Genomic DNA, 21669 nt, shown 5'->3' on the forward strand with positions numbered 1-21669 from the left:
GGGGAGGAGGAGGGGGGATGGGGAGGAGCAGATGGACAGAATGGGGCAGGGCAAATGGACAGAGAGAGAGAGAGAGGGAAGTAGTAGATTGCCAGAGAGGGGGTTAGGAGGAGAAAGACAGACAGCAGGGAGGCGAACGAGGTGGACAGAGAGGAGGAGGTGAAGGAGAAGGACAGAGAGGAGGGCAGAGGAAATGGACAAAGAGATGGAGAAAGAAGAGATGGGGTAATAGAATACTGAGGCAAAGCCGGTTATTCCACTAGTCAGATATGTTCACAATGTACTCTCTCTTTACCTTTCTATGTACATGTGTTGGGTACAGTGCTATTCGACACCGTAGTTCTGCACTGAAAACGCTCTTGTGATCTCCTTGCAACATCGCGTTTAGTTACCTTTCGACCTACGTTGCGAGAGCACCTAGGACATTTTGAAAAGTGAAGTACAATAAATGCGAGGAATAAACTGTTCTTGTTGAAACATGGTGAATTAGCTTTACAAAACATTGTGTTCACCATACAGAATTTTGCGCTGTTATGTGACATTCAATAACAGTCCTGCAACGATATGAAAATAAAATCAGTCCTTTCGATGAGAAGAAGTTCCGGATATTGTCTAGAGCTGGTTCATCAGATGTTAAACCTGTTAAAGAATACTGTAGTGTTTTTTTTCTGGCTAATGTAACTGTCTCAAAACATTTCAGAAACTAAAATTGGAAAACGCTTGAATAAAAGATGGAGGCAAACAAAGAACAGAAGTGCCAGAGAGCTTATACACAAACATCAGCGCATTTTAACGTCCCATGATCAACACATGCGTATTACCTTGAAATGTAGAGACTAATCGTATGTCTCAGAACGTGTATTTACTACAGATATTCTGCTTCGTATGGATGCCAATGGTGTCATTCTAGGAAACGGTTGATTTCCATCTATGATTACTTTCTGTCTGATTAGAGCCCTAAGCACGCAAATTCCCGCTGTCAGCTAAAAATGGTAATATCAGTAAGAGTAAAGTAAAGTTTGTTATGCCTAGTTTAGTTGTAAGTCGAAATCAGTCGGCAGTATATTGCTATAACCAAGGCACATGAATGTTATTTGATTGTCACGACATTCAAATGACGTTGTCAAAGTAGTTATTATAGATATCATGCACGCGCTAACAGAACAACGTGCAGCAACAAAAATCAGGGGGCGGGGGGGTCTTGCATGCAACGTCAGTTCTACCCTACTCACTCATTATTTCATGAGGTGTTGCCATAATATGATCACAAACAGGACACAATAGATAACAGGTAAAAGCAATACTTTATTAAATGACACTCATACTGAAGCACTTCTGTCATGGTATAGTTGATACTGTAACCTTATTAACACTCTTTGTTCCAACATGTGGCTCACAACACTCAAATTAAGTTTTCGGACATGTTCGATTGTCTCAATGTTTAAGATTGATGAAAATGGGATAATTGATTCATTGCTCATTTAATTAAAAACGCTGAATGGAGCAACGTGTCTTGCCATGTTCGACCAATTTTTATGGTAACAAGTAAAAGTCGGGCAGCCTACCATTTTCCTTCACCGGGAAACAATATGTTGTTCGGAAATTCCTGATGTACAAATTTCCCAATCGCTGGAACTCACGCAATGGTTACATTCTCTGGTGACCGTGTAATCCTCACTTAAACAATTACTACTTTTTCCATTACGCCAAGAACAAGCGTTTTTAATGGAAGCGAATGCCATTACTACGTTGAGAGCAAGCATTAGATACGCGATTCCTATTGTGAAGTTACTCTGAAAAACGCATGGCAAGATCTTGAAAACACTGATGATATTGATCAAACCATGCATATTTCAGTTTAGAAGTGTGATATAGAGTATGCATTAAATTAGAGGACTCGCTTGGAGGCACTAAGAAGTCAAGAAACTACATTTTAATTAAAGGAGGAAGCAACGTTAGGATTTAGCGCTCCCTCGACGACGAAGTGTTCAGGGACTGTTCACAGACCCGAGTTGGCGAACGATGGGAAACGAAACTGGTCGTGTCATTTTGAATCATCCCGACATTTGTTTGTGTGGAAACGCTGGAAATCCAAATGTGGGTGGTCGGACGGTAAATTTATGGGTCGCTCTCCCGTATTCCAATGTCGCACCAAGGCGTCACATCTTTCGCTCATTTTGTTGAAGTGCAGTACAATGGAATGAGTTTACGTCAATAAATATTGTTACATTACAATACTAATATTAACTACGAAATAATCTAAAATATTAAGCTTAGGAGTTACTATGAAGATCCTCTTCACAGTAGTAAAAGAAATTGCTCAACAGAAAGTTAACACCACATTGAACTCTGCCACATTATCCACAAGACTCTTAGTATGCTCTGTCAGCTTGTTGAATACACGTGACACCATGTATCTGACTCTTTCCTGTACTGATGTTAAGCCTTGAAGTCTTTATTGGGTATTTCTTTCACTCCGTGTAATGCTGCTTTAGTACTCTCTCTGAGTTCTCTTTCACTATGCGAGAGTTTAAAGGGCCACCCTCGCAACTCACACCGCTCAAGAGTGACAGCCTCAGTTGGCATTTGGAGCTTTATTGCCAGTTTATAACAGATCCGAAACGTAAAGTCTCTTTGTCCACGGTAGAAGGGTTTGCAACAACAGAAATCCCTTCCATCATTAAAAAATATTGGTCAGAGTCAATTAAGTGCTTAGCTTTTAAATAACTAGCTCCTCATTTTATTTGTAAGCGTACTCTCTGAGTCGTTGGATAACACTAAGCTTCCGGTCACACCGTAAAAAAAAAGCTCATCAACGTTTTAAACATTTTTAGTTTATGGCCCATTAGAGCCCCGTTACCGGGTATCAGTACATGCTAGATGCAATGATTAAAAGTACTTCGCAGTAGTTACCGTTGTCTGGCCCAGACCTTTACAGATTTAGTTCAAATTACTCACCACAGCCAGAGACACAAATCCTTCAGAAATTTTAAGTATTTGGAGCGCTTTTAATATTTGATCTACACTATAGTGCTGTGACAATCACACAGTCTGGCCTTTTGCGTCTCAGAGAGAGCTGCAGAGAAAAGCTCCACATTGTCAGATAAAGTGGAAGTCGGGAAACCGGATTAGGATATACAGCGATTTGCCTACCTCTGTGTATGCTACGAAATACTCTGTTGATTATGTAGTCTGTCGTACTCCGCGTGTCGAGTAGAAACGGACACACGTCGCATCAGTACTTTAACGGGATAGGAAAGGTGGCTGCAAATCGCACCTTTTATTTACGTGAGAACGCTGTTGCACTCGCAAGTGATTCTTTGTTTCCAAGTTGACGGACCTAGCACTGTCTGCTGTGATGCTTTACGGACTTAATCCCTGTTTTGAAATCGGTTCTTAACAAACAGACGGCACCCGAAGTCAAATTTGCTAAAATAACCAGAGTGGTGATACTTGAATCGGAAGTTGCTTATTCAAGTCTCAATAGAGGAAGAAATTTTTCTCATCCTAATTTGACCGAAAAGGGAAGGAGAGCTGATGGCTTATGGTTTATAATTACCAGCGCAGATCTCATTGTTCTAGAAAAAGCTCCAAATTTTTGTTGCCATGTATGTTACATGTAATCAAAAGCCAACTTAAAATATGATATAAATTTTACTTAGGTCAAAACATATTATAATCTGAAGGATTCTTCTAGTTCTCTATCTTGATTAGATTATCAACTTTTATGTACATAACTTCTGAATCCGCATAATCATGTTACAATTTGACCAGAGAGCGCGTGACACACAAATGCTTTCGTAATTGTATCTATCTTCCATCCCTGAAGAAAACGTTTTCGAACTCACGCAGCAAATTATGTTTCTACTCTTACGGCACGTTGGCATTATTGACTAAGAGTTAATATGAGATTATGCTTGTAAGTCCTATCCAGTCATCAGAGTACGACGCAGCCACATTCTCCTTGATACGTCCTGGTCACACGTCGCCCTCATTTATGTTTTCAAGTAAACGAATTCGATCTGATTTACTGTTTGTTTGTTCCACAGTTCCGCCCTGATGGTGCAGAAATGGGAAACGGCATTGTAGCAGAAGATGGTGCAGCTGTCATAACTGAGAAGGACGAAGACTCAGCGGTGAGTAGTCTCACAGTTTTTCCTTGGAAATACGTATTATTGCCAGTACACAGCCACTACTTGTAAAAGACTGAATCCATAATACCAAGCAAATGACAGAAAACTAGCCGTAGAAGTGTGAAAGAGGCAGAATTGACTGAAAAGAGTTTCGTTGTGATAAAGGGGGAGGGGGAGATTTAAGACCCTCATTGTCTTGTTTTCATATTCCAAATTTGACTATGAACTATCGGAATTCCTGAGGACTTTGATGAGTGTGGATTACCTCCTCCCTCAATTAGCGTTTTCTCTTTTTATTTCTAAGGACTTCCGCCTCTTAAAAGTGATCATCAAGTATAGGGTAAAATCTGTGGGACTCATATTTTCACTTATCAGCATCATTTGTAATTAAATTTAAGATGTTTTGTGAACTGATAACATAAATATGCCTAATTTACTTATTATTCTGTTTGTTCAGCATTTGTTGTGGAGAGAAATGACGGCTTAAATTTTTAGTTCTGTACATATGAATTTATGTATTGTCTGTACAATTTTGTATTTTATGTAAGCATGTGTTCTGATGGCTAAATAGAGTACAAACTCTGGAGATCAAATAAAACAAACAAACAAACAAAGTCATCAAAAACGTAGCTTTTTGATGGAATTTCTAGCTGTCGATTAATAAAAAACACCACAGTAAAAATTGTAGTTCTTTTGACAACTGGCTCGAACTATCGATTAACGAGATACCCTCGCAAAGAATGGCGGTCCTTAGGGAGCGTTCTCGAACTGTCATTGAGATGCCCTAGAGGGAAGTGTAGTTTGTTGGAAGCGTTACAAATATCACATTCTTTAGCAGAAGCTGAGGTATATTCCGTATGTTTTCGGTAGAGTTACCGTTATCTTGAATTCTAGCATGGCGTTTATCCTTGATGTTCTAAATTCTACGCCAAATTTTGCCGATTTTAAATATATGTAAATGAAGTACTATAAATATATTCAGAACGATAGCTGATGCCACAGTGATGAATATGTAACACACTACACAGCAGTCTACACGTACCACCTTCAGATATGTGGCATCGTTACGAATTTGGCGGCAATTACAATTTCTTGGATAATGTGAGTCTTAATTTCTTGTAACGCCCTAATGTATTTAAGTTTTGAGATCTCGTAATAGTGAGTAGTGATTACACTGATAACCCAAACATTATGATCAGATATTTAATAGCGTATTAATCAACTTTTAAAAAGGGAAAGAGCAGCAATTCTGCGTGGCGTGGATTCGAAAAGTCCTTGATAGGTTTACGGAGGTATGTGGCACCAGATGCCTTCCGATTGACCACTGAATTCCCGCAAATTTGGGGCCGATGACTCGTGGGCTCCGCAGCGGTTAGATAACGTATTCATGTGCTACACAGGGTTCAGATAACGTGGATTTGGCGATCAAGTCACCTACGCGAGTTCATTATCACGCTGCTCATACCACAGTATCATGATTCTGGTCTTCTGACACTGACAGTTATCCTGCTGGAAGATACCGCTGCCGTCTGGGAAGACATTAAGCATGGAGGAATGTTGGTGGTCGCCAATAGTGTTCATGCAATCGACAGCCGCCTGGTTCCTTTGGTTACTACCAAGAGTCCATGGAAGCCCAGGTGAACGCCCCCAGCCGGCCGGAGTGGCCGTGCGGTTCTAGGCGCTACAGTCTGGAACAGAGCGACCGCTAAGGTCCCAGGTTCGAATCCTGCCTCGGGCATGGATGTGTGTGATGTCATTAGGTTAGTTAGGTTTAATTAGTTCTAAGTTCTAGGCGACTGATGACCTCAGAAGTTAAGTCGCATAGTGCTCAGAGCCATTTGAACAATTTTTTGAACGCCCCCAATAGCATAAAACTACTATAAGTGGACACGAACGTCGATCTCGTGTAACATGAAACGTGGTTCATCCGAACAGGCAATACGTTTCCACTGATCCACGGTGCATTCTCGACGATGCCGTGACGACTGCAACCGTAACTGACTATGCTGTTGAGTCAACACAGAAAAAACTGCTGCGGAACCCCGTTTCAACACATACGTTAGACAGTGTGCTCCGAAACACTTGTGCCAGTATTGCATTCCGTCTTCAGGTCTGTCCCAAATCACCACGTATTCTGCTGTACACAGCAGGCAAGACTCTGACTTCCACTTTCTGCATTGAGGAGTAACTTGTGGTTTCACTGTCCTACAACAATTTTCCATATACGCTGATGACAGTAGCGCGTGAACATCCGATCTGCCTCGACATTTCCTAGATGCCTGTAATCCAGGTGCTGGCAACGTAGTTAAAGGACCTCTTTTTCAAAACCCCCTAATTGTTCTCCATTCCCGCGCGTAAATTTGACACTGGCTCAAAGGTGCCTCTAACCTTACTGTGTAATGGTGCAAATGCTTGGCGCCCAGCAGAGTCACCCTCGGCCTCGGCGACGAGGGGTGCGACATTGATAAATGTCTGAATGAAACGGCAAGGAGTCCGCCAAACATCTATCAGTTTGGCAAAACCGTCGGTGGCAGCCGCCCATATTTATTATTTTAAAATGTATCTTTACCAAAAAAAAAAAAAAAAAACTGTGACATATTCCTGGGCGCCGATTGGCAGGGCGAGACCAAGAGGGACTCTTTGTCGTTTTATTTTCAAGTCTGTCGATGTCGCACGCCTCCACGATCGCACCACAGGAGTACATGAAACAGGAGCACTTGCTATTTGAGATCACGTTCAAATTACGTCGAATGGTTTTGAAAGGTCCTAGTGGTCCCACCCTGAACACCGAAGCAAAAGTTATGGTCACGCTGCACTCCAAAGGGGTGCAATGACGTTCAGTGGGGTTGCTGGCCCATTATGTCTTTAAACTGGGGCCGAATCGTGTCAGCAGTATGTATCACAGGTTGTCCTGTTGCTCATCGCAATGCGAACTGACGTTTTCGGCCGCCAAAAGTGTGAGTATCAAGTTCACAAGAAAACTGGTAGTTGCATTGACGCCCTTTACGCCACCCCCTGGGTCCTTTTCGTTCCGATTCTGGGCGGCGGTGTGTCAGGAATGTTTTCCTTGGCCACTCATAAGAAAATAATGTGATTTCAAAGCTGGGCGAAACGGTTCTGACCCCATCGCAGAGGCGTCAAAGAAGTGGTGAAATGTGGGTAAGGGCGATGTGACGACCTTCCCATGGTGTGACGCATCCACGGTGGCGCTGGGCAGAGCTGCCGTGAATTTGGTGCCAATGTGACATCATGAATCCATTTTACACATTGCGTGAACTTGTCTGCCCCTGCCTTTTCTCCACAAGAGTCGTTACCGAGCGAGGTGGCGCAGTGGTTAGCACATTGGACTCGCATTCGGAAGGACAACGGTTCAATCCCGCGTCCGGCCATCCTGATTTAGGTTTTCCGCGATTTCCCTAAATCTCTTCACGCAAATGCCGGGATGGTTCCTTTGAAAAGGGCACGGACGACTTCCTTCCCTAATCCGATGAGACCGATGACCTCGCAGTTTGGTCTCCTTTCCCAACACAACCCAACCCACCTCCACAAGAGTCAACATTTTTCTATTTGAAGCATCGTTAGCCAGACGGTGACGTCGCAGGGCTTCACACTTTTGCATCATTACACAGAAACGTTGTAGCCACCTTTTAGTCAAACTTCAAACTTAGGCGTCGCAATGAGAGACAGTTAGGGGTTATCGATAAAGTGGTGCTTTAACTTTGTTGCACAGTGCATTTGCCCCTTGTGAGAGTTGTTTATGTCAGTGGTTGTTCTCATTTGTGACCCTTATCGTCAGTACAATGATTCCTTTTCGTTTCTTCTGCGCATATGTGCTTTCCTTACTGCATCACGAGCTTGCAGCACCATCAGGTGGCATTCAATCTAGCATTGGGCACTGGTCATAACATTTGTATTCACTAGTATACTTCCCTTATGATTCTGTGACTTACTTTGTACCATGAAACTTACAATTCGGTAGCATCGTTGTAGGTGAAGGACATTTACCCTAATAGTTTTAGAAAGTTGCAGAAAATTCGAAGACTTCTCTAAAACCTGGTGGTATAACTCTGAAAATTGGTGGCTGCAGTTAGGGGAATTGAAGGACGTGAAAGGTACTTCAGAACGGAGTGAGACAGGGTTGTAGTCTGTCCAACCTGTTTTTCAATCATTGCGTTGTGAAAGCCGCAAAGGAGATGAATGAGCAATTTGAGAAGAGAGTTGAAGTGGAGGGAGAGGAAACAAAAATACTGAAGTCAGCCGAAGACATAATTCTGTTAAATATGTCAAAGAACGTGGAAGAGCAGTTAAACAGAATGCTGTCTTGAAAAGTGGCTATAAGATAAGACGAATACTAACAATAATGGATCTTATCACTGGCACCCTTTCACCTACAATTTTAATCTCACTCTTGTGCCTTGCTTTTATTTTCACCATTGATTCATTGACGTATCGACTTTTCGAATTAAATCGGGTTAAGCTGAAATAATTAGATTAGATAATTAAATACCATAAGCAGTAGATGAATTTGGTTATTTGTGCAGCAAAGTAAGTGAAGATCGCCGAAATAGGAAGGCCTCAAAATTCATACTGGCAATAGCAAGAAAAGCATTTCTGAAAGAAACATTCGTTAACATCAAATATAAAATTAATTGTTACGAAGTATTTCCTGAAGGTACTTGCCTGGAGCGTCACCTTTCACGGTTGTGAAATGTGGACGCTAAACAGTTGAGGTGAGAAGTTGCTGCAACAGGAGAATCGTCATTTTGGAAGTGGATGGAGGGGTGGGAGTAAAAATTGAGAGACCAAGGTTTGGCTACATTAAGCAGCATATAACAGTATATGGAAAAGACAACTGAAGATCTATTAGATGATCAGTTAAGCTTTCAGAAAGGTAAAGGCGTCAGAGAGGCGGCTCTAACGTTGAGGTTGATAATTGAAGCAAGACACGTTCGCAGGATTTGTAGACCTGAAAAAGCGTTAGACAGTCTAAAATGATGCAAGATATTCGAAATTCTGAGAAAGACAGGGGCAATAAATAATATCACATGATCAGGAGGGAACAATGAGACTGGAAGACCAAGAACGAAGTGCTCAGATTAAAAAGGGTGTAAGGCAGGGATGCAGTCTTTTGCCCCTACTGTTCAATCTACACTCCTGGAAATTGAAATAAGAACACCGTGAATTCATTGTCCCAGGAAGGGGAAACTTTATTGACACATTCCTGGTGTCAGATACATCACATGATCACACTGACAGAACCACAGGCACATAGACACAGGCAACAGAGCATGCACAATGTCGGCACTAGTACAGTGTATATCCACCTTTCGCAGCAATGCAGGCTGCTATTCTCCCATGGAGACGATCGTAGAGATGCTGGATGTAGTCCTGTGGAACGGCTTGCCATGCCATTTCCACCTGGCGCCTCAGTTGGACCAGCGTTCGTGCTGGACTTGCAGACCGCGTGAGACGACGCTTCATCCAGTCCCAAACATGCTCAATGGGGGACAGATCCGGAGATCTTGCTGGCCAGGGTAGTTGACTTACACCTTCTAGAGCACGTTGGGTGGCACGGGATACATGCGGACGTGCATTGTCCTGTTGGAACAGCAAGTTTCCTTGCCGGTCTAGGAATGGTAGAACGATGGGTTCGATGACGGTTTGGATGTACCGTGCACTATTCAGTGTCCCCTCGACGATCACCAGTGGTGAACGGCCAGTGTAGCATTCGGTCCCCACACCATGATGCCGGGTGTTGGCCCTGTGTGCCTCGGTCGTATGCAGTCCTGATTGTGGCGCTCAACTGCACGGCGCCAAACACGCATACGACCATCATTGGCACCAAGGCAGAAGCGACTCTCATCGCTGAAAACGACACCTCTCCATTCGTCCCTCCATTCACGCCTGTCGCGACACCACTGGAGGCGGGCTGCACGATGTTGGGGCGTGAGCGGAAGACGGCCTAACGGTGTGCGGGACCGTAGCCCAGCTTCATGGAGACGGTTGCGAATGGTCCTCGCCGATACCCCAGGAGCAACAGTGTCCCTAATTTGCTGGGAAGTGGCGGTGCGGTCCCCTACGGCACTGCGTAGGATCCTACGGTCTTGGCGTGCATCCGTGCGTCGCTGCTGTCCGGTCCCAGGTCGACGGACACGTGCACCTTCCGCCGACCACTGGCGACAACATCGATGTACTGTGGAGACCTCACGCCCCACGTGTTGAGCAATTCGGCGGTACGTCCACCCGGCCTCCCGCATGCCCACTATACGCCCTCGCTCAAAGTCCGTCAACTGCACATACGGTTCACGTCCACGCTGTCGCGGCATGCTACCAGTGTTAAAGACTGCGATGGAGCTCCGTATGCCACGGCAAACTGGCTGACACTGACGGCGGCGGTGCACAAACGCTGCGCAGCTAGCGCCATTCGACGGCCAACACCGCGGTTCCTGGTGCGTCCGCTGTGCCGTGCGTGTGATCATTGCTTGTACAGCCCTCTCGCAGTGTCCGGAGCAAGTATGGTGGGTCTGACACACCGGTGTCAATGTGTTCTTTTTTCCATTTCCAGGAGTGTATACGTCGATGAAGGAATGACGAAAATAAAATAAAAGCACAACAGTGGGATTAAAATTCAAGGTGAAGTGATATTAATGATAAGATTCGCTGATGTCATTGCTATCCTCAGTTTAACTGAAGAAGAATTAAAGGATCTGTTAAATGGGATGAACAGTCTAATGAGTAGTAATGAGAAACAACAGAAATGAGAGCAGCGAGAAACTTAACATCAGAACTGACGATCACGAAGCATTCGAAGTTAAATAACCCTTGATAGACGGAGTAAGGAGGACATAAAAAGGCGGACTAACACTAGCGGAAACAGCGTTCCTGGCCAAGAGAAGTCTACTAGGTATTAATCTGGGGAACCAATTTCTGAGAATGTATGTCTGGAGCACAGTATCATATAGTAGTGAAACATGGACTATAGGAAAACTGGAACTGAAGAGAATCGGAACATTTGAGATGTGGTGCTACAGACTATTGTTGAAAATTAGGTGGACTGACAAGCTAAGAATGAGGAGGTTCTCCGGAAAGAAATATATGGAAAACACTGACAAGAAGTAGTGTAGTATAGAAAGCTGTGGAGGCTGAAAACTGTAGGGGTAGAGGGAGACATCTAGCTCATAACGTTGCAATTGCTACTCTGAAACAGGATGGTTGGCACAGGACAGGAATTCGTGGCGGACTGCAGAAGACCAGTCCTAAGACTCATGATTGATGACACAAAACAAAAACCAGCAGGATCAACCGGATGTAGGCTGCAGTAGCTACGCCAAGTTGAAAAGGCTCGCACAGGATAGAGTACCACGGAGAGCTGAATCAGACCAGTCTTTAGACTGAAGGTCATACCAACCTGAATCAGATTTCTGGCACTGAATTCAGATACTGATGAGAGTATTTTGTGTCAACAGAATGAATCTTCACTCTACAGTGGAGTGTGCTGTGATCTGAAAGCTCCTGGCAGATTATAACTTAGTGCCAGGCTGGGACTTTTGCGTCTCACGGGTAAATGCCCCACCGGTTGGGCTAATCAAGTATCACTCATGACCCTCCCTGACAGCTTTACTTTCTCCAGCACCTCATCTTTTACCCTCCAAACCGTAAAGCTGTGACCGGTCGCGAGTCGTGTTTGGGTAGCTCAGTCGGTAGAACTTTTGCCCACAAAAGGCAAAGGTCCCGCGTTAGATTCACGGTTCGGCATATAGTTTTAATCTGTCAGAAGTTTCAGTTTGTTTCATCGTCCCTGCTAGCAGCTTGTTTTGTGTTATATTTCCCTTGCTGTCCTTGTACACGAATGTGTGTTCAAATGTGTGTGAATTGCTAAGGGACCAAACTGCTGAGTCCATCGGTCCCTAGACTCACACACTACTTAAATTGACTTATGGTAAGAACAAGACACACACCCATGCCCGAGGGAGGACTCGAACCTCCGGCGGGAGGGCCAGCGCAAACCGTGACATGGCGCCCTTAGAACGCGCGGCGCTTCTACACGATTCCTTCTGATTCTTCACCTGTCAGATCGATTTCGAAATTACTACATTATTCGAGTAGAATTTCCTCACCTTGTGAAGTATAATTAAAAGTATGGTGGCTTGGTGTCGTTTTCTTTTTAGTCTGTATATTGTTCAATCCTACTTCTTCAAGGGTGTGTTCGATTCGGAGTCACTACCTTTCGCAAGCGATGAAACAAGGCCGGCCGCGGTGACTGAAATTTCGTAAATAGATCTCGCCGCGACGAAAAACGTCTTTGCTTTAGTGACTTCCATCCCAACTCACGTTTCATATCTGTCATACTCTCTCCCCTATTACGTGATAATACAAAACGAGCTGCCCTTTTTTGCACCCTTTCGATGTCCTCCGTCAATCCCACCTGGTAAGGATCCCACACCAAAACAACCTCTTACGCTGTATACAGTCTGTTACCACAATAAGGCTTTCGCGCTTTGGACAAATGGAAAAAATATACAAGTATTTCATCATAATAAACAATATAACAACGTCTATTTGAGGGTGGGCAACGGCCTTACCGCAGTGGCTACAGCGGTTCACGTGAGATCACCGAAGTTAAGCGCTGTCGGGCGTGGTTGGCACTTGGATTGGTGACCATGTGCTGTTGACATTTTTCAGGGTTCATTGAGCCTCGTGATGCCAATTGAGGAGCTACTCGACCAAATAGTAGCGGCTTCAGTCAAGAATACCATCATAACGACCGGGAGAGCGGTGTGCTGACCCCACGCCCCTCTTATCCGCATCCTCAACTGACGATCACACGGCGGTCGGATGGTCCCGATAGGCCGCTCGTGGCCTGAAGACGGAGTGAGTGAGTGCTATTTGAGGGTATTGCCAATACCTGTGCTATGCCATGCACAATCCAGCACATGGTCGTTCATTTGTAAATTGAAGCCATTATTTCAACGTTCGATAAAACATCTAAACAAGCATGTATTTTGTTTCGTCGTTGCTAAAATTATATTTATATTTCGTCATTTTAAAAACAGAACTTGAATTTTTCGACAGAAAATTTTGTTAGGTGGCCAGCTGTAGTGCGTTGTCGGCTGCTAGCTAATCCCCTTCAGGGTTCATGTTCTGTGAACCATTGCACTAGTCTATACGTTTAAATACTTCAGTGAAGCCATCATACTGCAGAATTACTTTCAAAATAGATTAGTGACAGACCTCAATGCACCTTGGTGCGCATATCTGTCGGAAACAACTCTGCCGTAAAAACAGAGAACAACAACGCGGTGATGCGTATCGTCGTCGATATACTTGCATTTATTGCGCGGGAAACACAGGCCTGTATTTTTTAAGAGTGAATTGAGACTGTGTTACAATGAGCAGTCATTTATGTTTGGTTACTATTAACGTCAACTGATTGTGTGATAATGTTAATAGGTTGATGATTCAATAAAAATAATTGCGTAAGGTGGCAGCTCACGATAAATAAGAAATCCGGATTCGGGTCACAGTATGCCACAAATTTTCGATTTTAATACTCTTTCGTAAATTGCGTTAATATACATATTTCATAGATTTAGACATGACGTGCCTTCAAAACACGCTGAGAAAATGTTTGAAGAAGTTTCTTAAGTTAATTTCACACAGCACTTATTTCAAAATGGCAGTTCCCTCAGTATTACAAAATGCAGTTGACGGGGGTACTCCTCACACGCTAGCTGGAAAATATGAGCGGCGTCGTCATTCGTTACATGTCTCGTGACTAGAGACGCCACTTCTCCTCACACTGCTGAAATTCCGGAGCTGACGTGTGAATCCGTGACGCCACGAAAAATGTTCGTCCTTACTTCCATCCATCTTTGTCACTAATATCGCCATTCGTATCCTTCATAAGAGGAGTGGTTCAGTCAGAAGTCCTTTATGTGCAAAAAAGTGAGAAGCTGTGTTGTAAATTGCTGAGAACTTTTCACAATAATGCTTCGTAGGATGGTAGGATGTTCTTTATTCGCCATTCCAGACGTTTTTCTAAGTGAGTATATGTCTAACTACAAAATGGGAGGTTTATGTTTCGATCTTCAGTTGATAGTAGAACCATTTCCGCCACTTAACATCATTCTCTCATCAAGCGGTGCTTTTTGTATATGAAAAAATGTCAGCAGGACATGCATCTGAATGTATCTGAGCCGCCAACCTAGCGACGATGAGGCCAGCAATGAGCCGTCCCGGTGGTGTTTCAGGTACCTCTGAGACACGATTAATGTTAGAGTTTTTACTATTGTGAAAGACAGCTAATACTTCTATAGTTACCTATGTTTCAACAGAGTTTCTTCTCTTCGTGGCTGCATTTATCTGCTGCAAGAGAGCGGCTGAAAAGATAATCTGGTCATGTTCCATTAGATCATGATAACGTAAATCATCAAGCAGTTCACCAATCTCAGAATGTTAATTTCTGTTTATAGAGATGATTTCTTGCCTTTATAGCAGATTCTTTCCCTACGTAGTGCAGCTGATGATGTCGAGATATATATCAACCTAAAATTTATAATACTAATGCGGAAATATGAAACCGCAAATACAGTTTCAAATTATTGCAAATATGGAAGACATAAAACCACATGGGAACGCATTAATAATACAGGATTTAGAGGAGTGGTCACACATAAAAATTCCGACAGCCTACAGGTTTGCGAATGTGGTGTCCATCAGCCTGTGCCACTAGAGCTGATCTGGAATAGACGAGTAGTTAGAAAGAGTGTCAGAAAGGTTGCAGAAGTAATTCGATGCTTAGGCTATTACCTTTGATGAGTTGTATATTGATTCTCTCTGCTAGTGCTGATGTTAAATATAATTGATGTCCGACTTTGGAATATTTTCAGCAATAAAGTTGCAAATAATTGCCTTTTAAGCCTAATTCCTCCGGTGATACTGATTTAAAATTGATGTTTAACGGTTTATCTAACCATTATTGATGGTTTTTGGCCAGAGTACTTGGTTACATCGTATAATGAAGAATAGTATGGAACGAAATGATTCCCAATGCCTTAATCATGAAGTTTAAATTAAAGTTTCACGAATAACACGATGTTCAGCAGAAATACAGACGATGGATAAATATTATGAGAAATTAAAGGATCTGGTCCAAGAAGTAAAACTTCTGCTTTACACAGAAAACAAACTGCGGCCAGCTCTATTTCTACCAATAACGTGAAACTCTGTGATATACGATGTACAATTAGCCAGGAGATCAGCGATCAAGATCGATGATTGTTTGGCTGCCTCGAAGCGACTGTTCTTTAGCACCACCCGGGAGATACATGCAGCTTATGGTATGCTACGGACGCTAACAGCCAATATGTACCAGGATGGGACAAAGAGTGCGAAAATAAGTATAAGAGATTCCTTGAGAATGGAGACCCTGAGATTGCAGAAGGCCTACTGCACAGCCTAGACAACGCACGGCGAGAGGAGTGGATTGGAACCGTTGAGTCGCTCGATTTAAAGATATCTAGTATACAGGGCTGGTCTCTCCCCCGAAAACTAGGTGGAGCTAACAAACTATATCACAACTCAACAGATATTTCTGCAAATAATATTTCAGCTCACCTACAGGCAACTTCTAGAGCGCCAAAGGACAAGAAACATACAAGAATAATCACCGAGAACTTAGTGTTCTTAAAAAAAAAACAAAAAAAAAACCAGCACATCTTTGGACCAATATTCCTCGAAATTTTCCCCAGTGAAGTCAGAGAAGCGCTGAAGAGTGTCAAGGCGGGAAAGGCACCTGGTTTGGATGGAATACACCCATAATTCCTTCTTCACTGTGGGGATTATGCCAAAAAAAGACTTGCAGAGTTTTACTCAAGTATAATGGCAAAAGGGAACATACCACAGAAAATGAAGAACTCAAAGATCATTGTACTGCTCAACCCAGGAAAACCTAGCGATCAGTCGAAGAGCTATAGGCCAATCGCATTGCTCAGCGTCATGTACAAGCTGCTCGAGTGTCTCCTGTATGACAGACTGAGCCCAAAAATTCTGGGATCAGTTCCAGACGAACAATCAGGATTTCGACCTAATAGATGCTGTACCGATCAAGTACTTACCCTGACAACACATATAGAGGCAGGCTACCAGAAAAAGCAAAAAATATCACTTGCATTCATAGACCTGAGCGCAGCCTATGACACTGTCTGGAGACAAGGCCTTCTGTACAAACTCATACAAATAATCCTATGCAGCAATATCATCAGACTCGTCGATAACATGCTTGCCGGGACAGCTTTTCAAGTGATTACTGGAGAACAAACGAACTCTATCAAAATTCTCAACAATGGGCTACCACAAGGCTCAGTCCTTGTTCCATTGTTCTTCAATCTTTATACTTCTGACAACTCAGACACACATTCTAGGAAGTTTGGCTATGTGGACGATTGGGCTACAGCTGCGCAATATGAATCATTCGAAGCTACTGAAGACACCTTGTGTGGCCGAGCGGTTCTATACGCTTCATTCCGGAACCGCGCGTGACTGCTACGGTCGCAGGTTCGAATCCTGCCTCGGACATGGATGTGTGTGATGTCCTTAGGTTAGTTAGGTTTAAGTAGTTCTAAGTCTAGGGGACTGATGACCTGAGATGTTAACTCCCATAGTGCTTAGAGCCATTTCAAGGCTTAGCTCACACACTGTTTTGAACACCTTGTGTTCCGATTTGAAGCTGCTGAGTGGCTATTTCCGCAAATGGAGACTGCAGTCGAATCCAACTAAGACTGAAGTATCATGCTTCCACCTTTGCAACCATTCAGCAAGAAGAGAGCTTAATGTCATCTTTGAAGGGAAATACCTTAGCCATAACAACTACCCCAAATACATAGGAACTACATTTGACAGGACTCTCTCTTACAAGGAGTATCTAACAAAGACTGCAGATAGCCGGCCGAAGTGGCCGTGCGGTTAAAGGCGCTGCAGTCTGGAACCGCAATGGAATGCTGATTCATTTTTGACACCATAACTTGTTAACTGCTTTCTTATTATTTTGAGTTTCGGAGACTCATCTTTATAAAAGCAAGTAACGCTACAAGTGACGAACTGCACCACAGGAATAATTCATGACGAAATATTTCACGACAGAACGGCCGAATGCGAGTGTCTAGCAGGCCCATTGGAGAATGATGTCCAGCCGTTCACCCGTGAACCACTTCGAGACCCTAAATGTTCGCTCCTGTTGTAACCTACATACGTTACGTCCCAATAACATAGACGGTTCGGTCAAAAACTGCAATGTTTGTCGACAACACAGAAATAACAATAACGGGTCAAACTTAACATCACACACAACCTCGATGACAGCTAAACAGGCCTTAAGCTGGTTCACAGCAAATATATTACACTATTTCAAACAAGAGAAATAATCTGCTGATATTTTTAATAGATATTACTGATCGCACGCTACATGAAACAAAATGTTATAAACTCCTTGAAGTCCAGCTGGATAGCAAGATTTTTAATAAGCTTTACACAGCGTCTTGGCAGCAATGAACGTGATCTGAAAAAGCGCTACTTTTCCGGGGATATGAGCTGTTAGGGATATCGCCTGGTGTGATGACAGAGCGGTAGATGTAAGTCTAAGAAAAGTGAAGTAGAATACACGGACGAGGTCGGTAAGCTGGACTGTTAATGTAAAACAAAATTTAACATTGGCCGGAGCCGTAAGTTACGGAATTGTACTCATTATACATCCAAAAACAAGTAAATTTGTACGTTATTGTTCTAGGCGCGGAGTCCGGAACCGCGCGACTGCTACGGTCGCAGGTTCGAATCCTGCCTCGGGCATGATGTGTGTGATGTCCTTAGGTTAGTTAGGTTTAATTAGTTCTAAGTTCTAGGCCACTGATGACCACAGAAGTTTAGTCGCATAGCGCTCAGAGCCATTTGAACCATTTTTTTGTGCGTTATTCCAGGGTGAATAGAGAAATTTTATGTAAACCGATGGCAGCTGCTAAGGAATAACTGACACTCACTAAAACACTACCGCCAATTGCTACTGAGCAACCGATAATTGCTACAGAACACCAAACCAATGACGGTTAAAGAAAATGTAGAGGGCGAGACGTGTTAATTGCAGCGAAGCCTGTGAACGAACGCTCTGTATGCATTCGACAGTTCATGTGCTATGGTGTTTGACGGATGTTTTTGTGGAACCGACTAGCGCGACATTCCGTGTGGTACGGCAACCTCTCTGCAAAAGTCATTTCAGTGCTTACGAACGTGAAGCGTAAGCACTCAATCGGACGGCTGGAAGCCGGTCAAAGGGTCACTAATGTGGCCACAGTAAAGAGTGTGTCCAAAAGTGTTATGTCGCGATTCAAAAAGGTCGATGAAGATGTAAATGCTATGTGAAAGCATGTCGGTAGCCGTTCACGGATCAGAACACCGCAAGGGGATCGATACGTAGCCCTAGCGGCGAAAAGGAGTAGACATCTCCCTCCTGGCAGATCGCTGCAGACATTGCAACCGTTACCGGTGCACTTATCTCTGCCAGAACAATTCCGGGGAGATTAAATCAAGCAGATTTGTATGCTCGGAAGCCCCACTTCAACCACGCCATCGTTGAGAAACAATTCGTTGGTGTAAGGAGAATGCAGTCAAGAGAGATGTTCTCCGACGAATCCTGCTCCAGTGTGCCAGCTGAATCAGGCCACTAGTTAATGTGAAGAGAGAGGGGAACATGTTGTACACCACACAATGTTCACGAGCGTCATCGGTATGGCCTTCGCATCACGCTGTGGCCTGGTATTATGCGCAATGGCCGAACACCACTACATATCTGTGCGCGAGGTACCGTTATAGCACAACGATATTGCGGGTAGATTGTTCTGAATCATGTTCGTCTGTTCACGGGAACGGTGGTTCCGACTCTCTGTAAGTGGATGACAATGCCGGGCCCTGCAGAACCGCTGAGGCATCGGACACACTGGAAAGTGAATTTATTTGAATGTATGGAATGGCCTGCGTGCTCCTCGGATATGAAGTCATAAACCATTTAGAGCATGTCTGGGACGATCTTGGTAGACGTGTTTCTCAACGTACACCCTCTCCCTGAACTGTGCATGAACTGCAAATCGACATGAGAGAGGAGTTGGGCAATATTCCCCAATAATTCATCAATAGTTTGATAACGAGCATGAATGATAGGTACAAAATGTGCATTAAGTTCCCCAGTAGGGCACATTCCTTACTGAGAGGCGTACACCGGCCTTTATTTTGAGTGTCTGACCTGTGTTAAATACGAACGCTATTTATGTATGTTGTCTTGCTTTCTCATGTGGTGAAATCTCTATAATTTTTCGTTTCAAATATAGCACTCCATCTCTATTACGTATGCACTGAATTAAGTGTCGTACATCATTGCCTGTCATTATTTCTGCCCAACAATTTCTACGTTCCTTAGCAGCTGCCAAGTAATGTATGTACCCACTTCAGCGAGTTAGTTGTTTTTTCTCTGCGTCTTACTATCTGATGCTTACTGCACGGAGGTAACTGCGCAGCATATTTGTCGACGCCTATTAGCATAGACTTTCTGTGGTGTCACCGCCAGACACCACACTTGCTAGGTGGTAGTTTAAATCGGCCGCGGTCCACGTAGTACATGTCGGACCCGCGTGTCGCCACTGTGATCGCAGACCTAGCGCCACCACCAAGGCAGGTCTCGTGATACGAGAGTGGACTCGCCCCAGTTGTTTGTACGTGTCGTGATTGAGCAATGAAACTGCAGCTCCGGTATCGAGCTGGAATGGTATCACTTGGCCGTCAAAGTCTAAGTCCACAAAACTTTCCATTTTTCATCCACGTGTCCACTTTTCAATACCTGGCGTGTTATCCAGTGCAAACGAGCATTAATGGCTTGCTTGTGTCTCGTGTACACTGAGGTCTTAACAAACCTGAAAACATGCCACTCGTAATAGCTAAAACTGTTAGTCTGCAAATGAAGTAAATAATGACGTAATGATGTCCAGCGCACTGTCCTCTCTCATCAATAGAAATATCTGAACTTATAGCGATAACATTCTATATAATCCATGTTCACTTTCCTCAGTATGTTGAATTTAAAATGGTTGTATACTGATATTTTACTGAATTCAGAGACTATCTGTAAAGTGGAATAAAAAACTGTTCATTTTGCAATATCACGTAACGCAGCATATTCGTAAGTTATTATTTTCATCATGGCAACGACAACAGCAACCGTTACGAAATTGTCTCGAATGAAAAACAGTGCACAATTGCACTAAAGTCTGTTAATTTTGAACCTTGTCCATGGTTTCTGCGATAATAATATAGCCTTCTTCAGAAGTCATACACACTAATAAATGAAAAATGCCTTAGCCCAGAAGCTGCGTCAAGACCAGTAAAATAACTTCAATAGACCTAAGCCTGTTTCGAACAGAAGTAAAATTACATATGGCAACGTATGCCCTGCGCCACTACCTCTGTTATACTGGTCGCACGGTCGTCAAAATTTTGCCCAGTATAACAGAGGTAGTGGCGCAGGACATACGTTGCCATATGTAATTTTACTTCTGTTCGAAACAGGCTTAGGTCTGTTGAAGTTATTTTACTGGTCTTGACGTAGCTTCTGGGCTAAGGCATTTTTCATTTATTAGTGTGTATGACTTCTGAAGAAGGCTATATTATTATAGCAGAAACCATGGACAAGGTTCAAAATAAACAGACTTTAGTGCAACTGTGGGCTGTTTTTCATTCGAGACATATTCGTAAGCCCGCAGGGGAAATTATACAGTCGGCATCTCAAAAGAGTGCTGTAGACGGCATAGAACTGTTAACAGGTGGACGTGTGATACACCACCGCTGATGTCATTAATGGCAGTGAACTGATGTGTATGCCAACCGCTTGCATGGAACCAGCGTGAAAAAATAGGTCGACCTGGAAGCCTGACAGAACGGCAGAATGAAGCTATCGTGCTTCCACGTGCCCTTGACCACGCATTGAATGTAGCTTCTAGATAAATTGTTCAATCTGTCTAAACTCGGGAACATCTGCTCACAGAGGCACAAAAAGTTGCATGTCGCTAGAGGTTTAAACAGTAGAGAATCTCGACGGTAGTTGGCTGGAGGCGTGTAGTGTAGTCCAGCAAGTGCTGCTTTTCAAATGACGCAAGGTGTCGAGTCCACCGATCGCCTAATGAGAGCTGCAGTGTGTGAACAGCATGGTTAAGGCTCGTGGTGGTTCTGTGATGTTTCTAAGGTGTTTTTCGCAGCATGACTTGGGTACAATCATTCATATTACGGTGAACATGAATCGGGATGTTTATTTCTCTAACTGAAATGAAATGTCGTGTCGCGAGGGCCTCCCGGTGGGGAGATCTGATCGTCTGGTGCAAGTCTTTTGAGGTGACGCCACTTCGACGACTTGGGCGTCGATGAGGATGAAATGATGATCATGAAGACGACACAAACACCCACTCCCTGAGCGGGGAAAATCAACCCAGCCGGAAATCGAACCCGA

The 21669-nt window shown here is 43.6% G+C and overlaps 1 protein-coding gene across 1 annotated transcript in view; it reads left to right on the forward strand.

Moving 5' to 3' along the window:
• LOC124775800 (adenylate cyclase type 3) overlaps window positions 1-21669 on the forward strand; it is a 458110-nt gene that overhangs the window by 243752 nt on the left and 192689 nt on the right. Inside the window, exons 7-8 of the mRNA XM_047250630.1 lie at window positions 4050-4106; window positions 11446-11464. Coding sequence (XP_047106586.1) covers window positions 4050-4106; window positions 11446-11464 — 76 coding nt within the window. The remainder of the gene's footprint in view (window positions 1-4049; window positions 4107-11445; window positions 11465-21669) is intronic.

Source organism: Schistocerca piceifrons, chromosome 2 (genome assembly GCF_021461385.2).
Source record: "Schistocerca piceifrons isolate TAMUIC-IGC-003096 chromosome 2, iqSchPice1.1, whole genome shotgun sequence".
Classification (NCBI taxonomy): Eukaryota; Metazoa; Arthropoda; class Insecta; order Orthoptera; family Acrididae; genus Schistocerca; species Schistocerca piceifrons.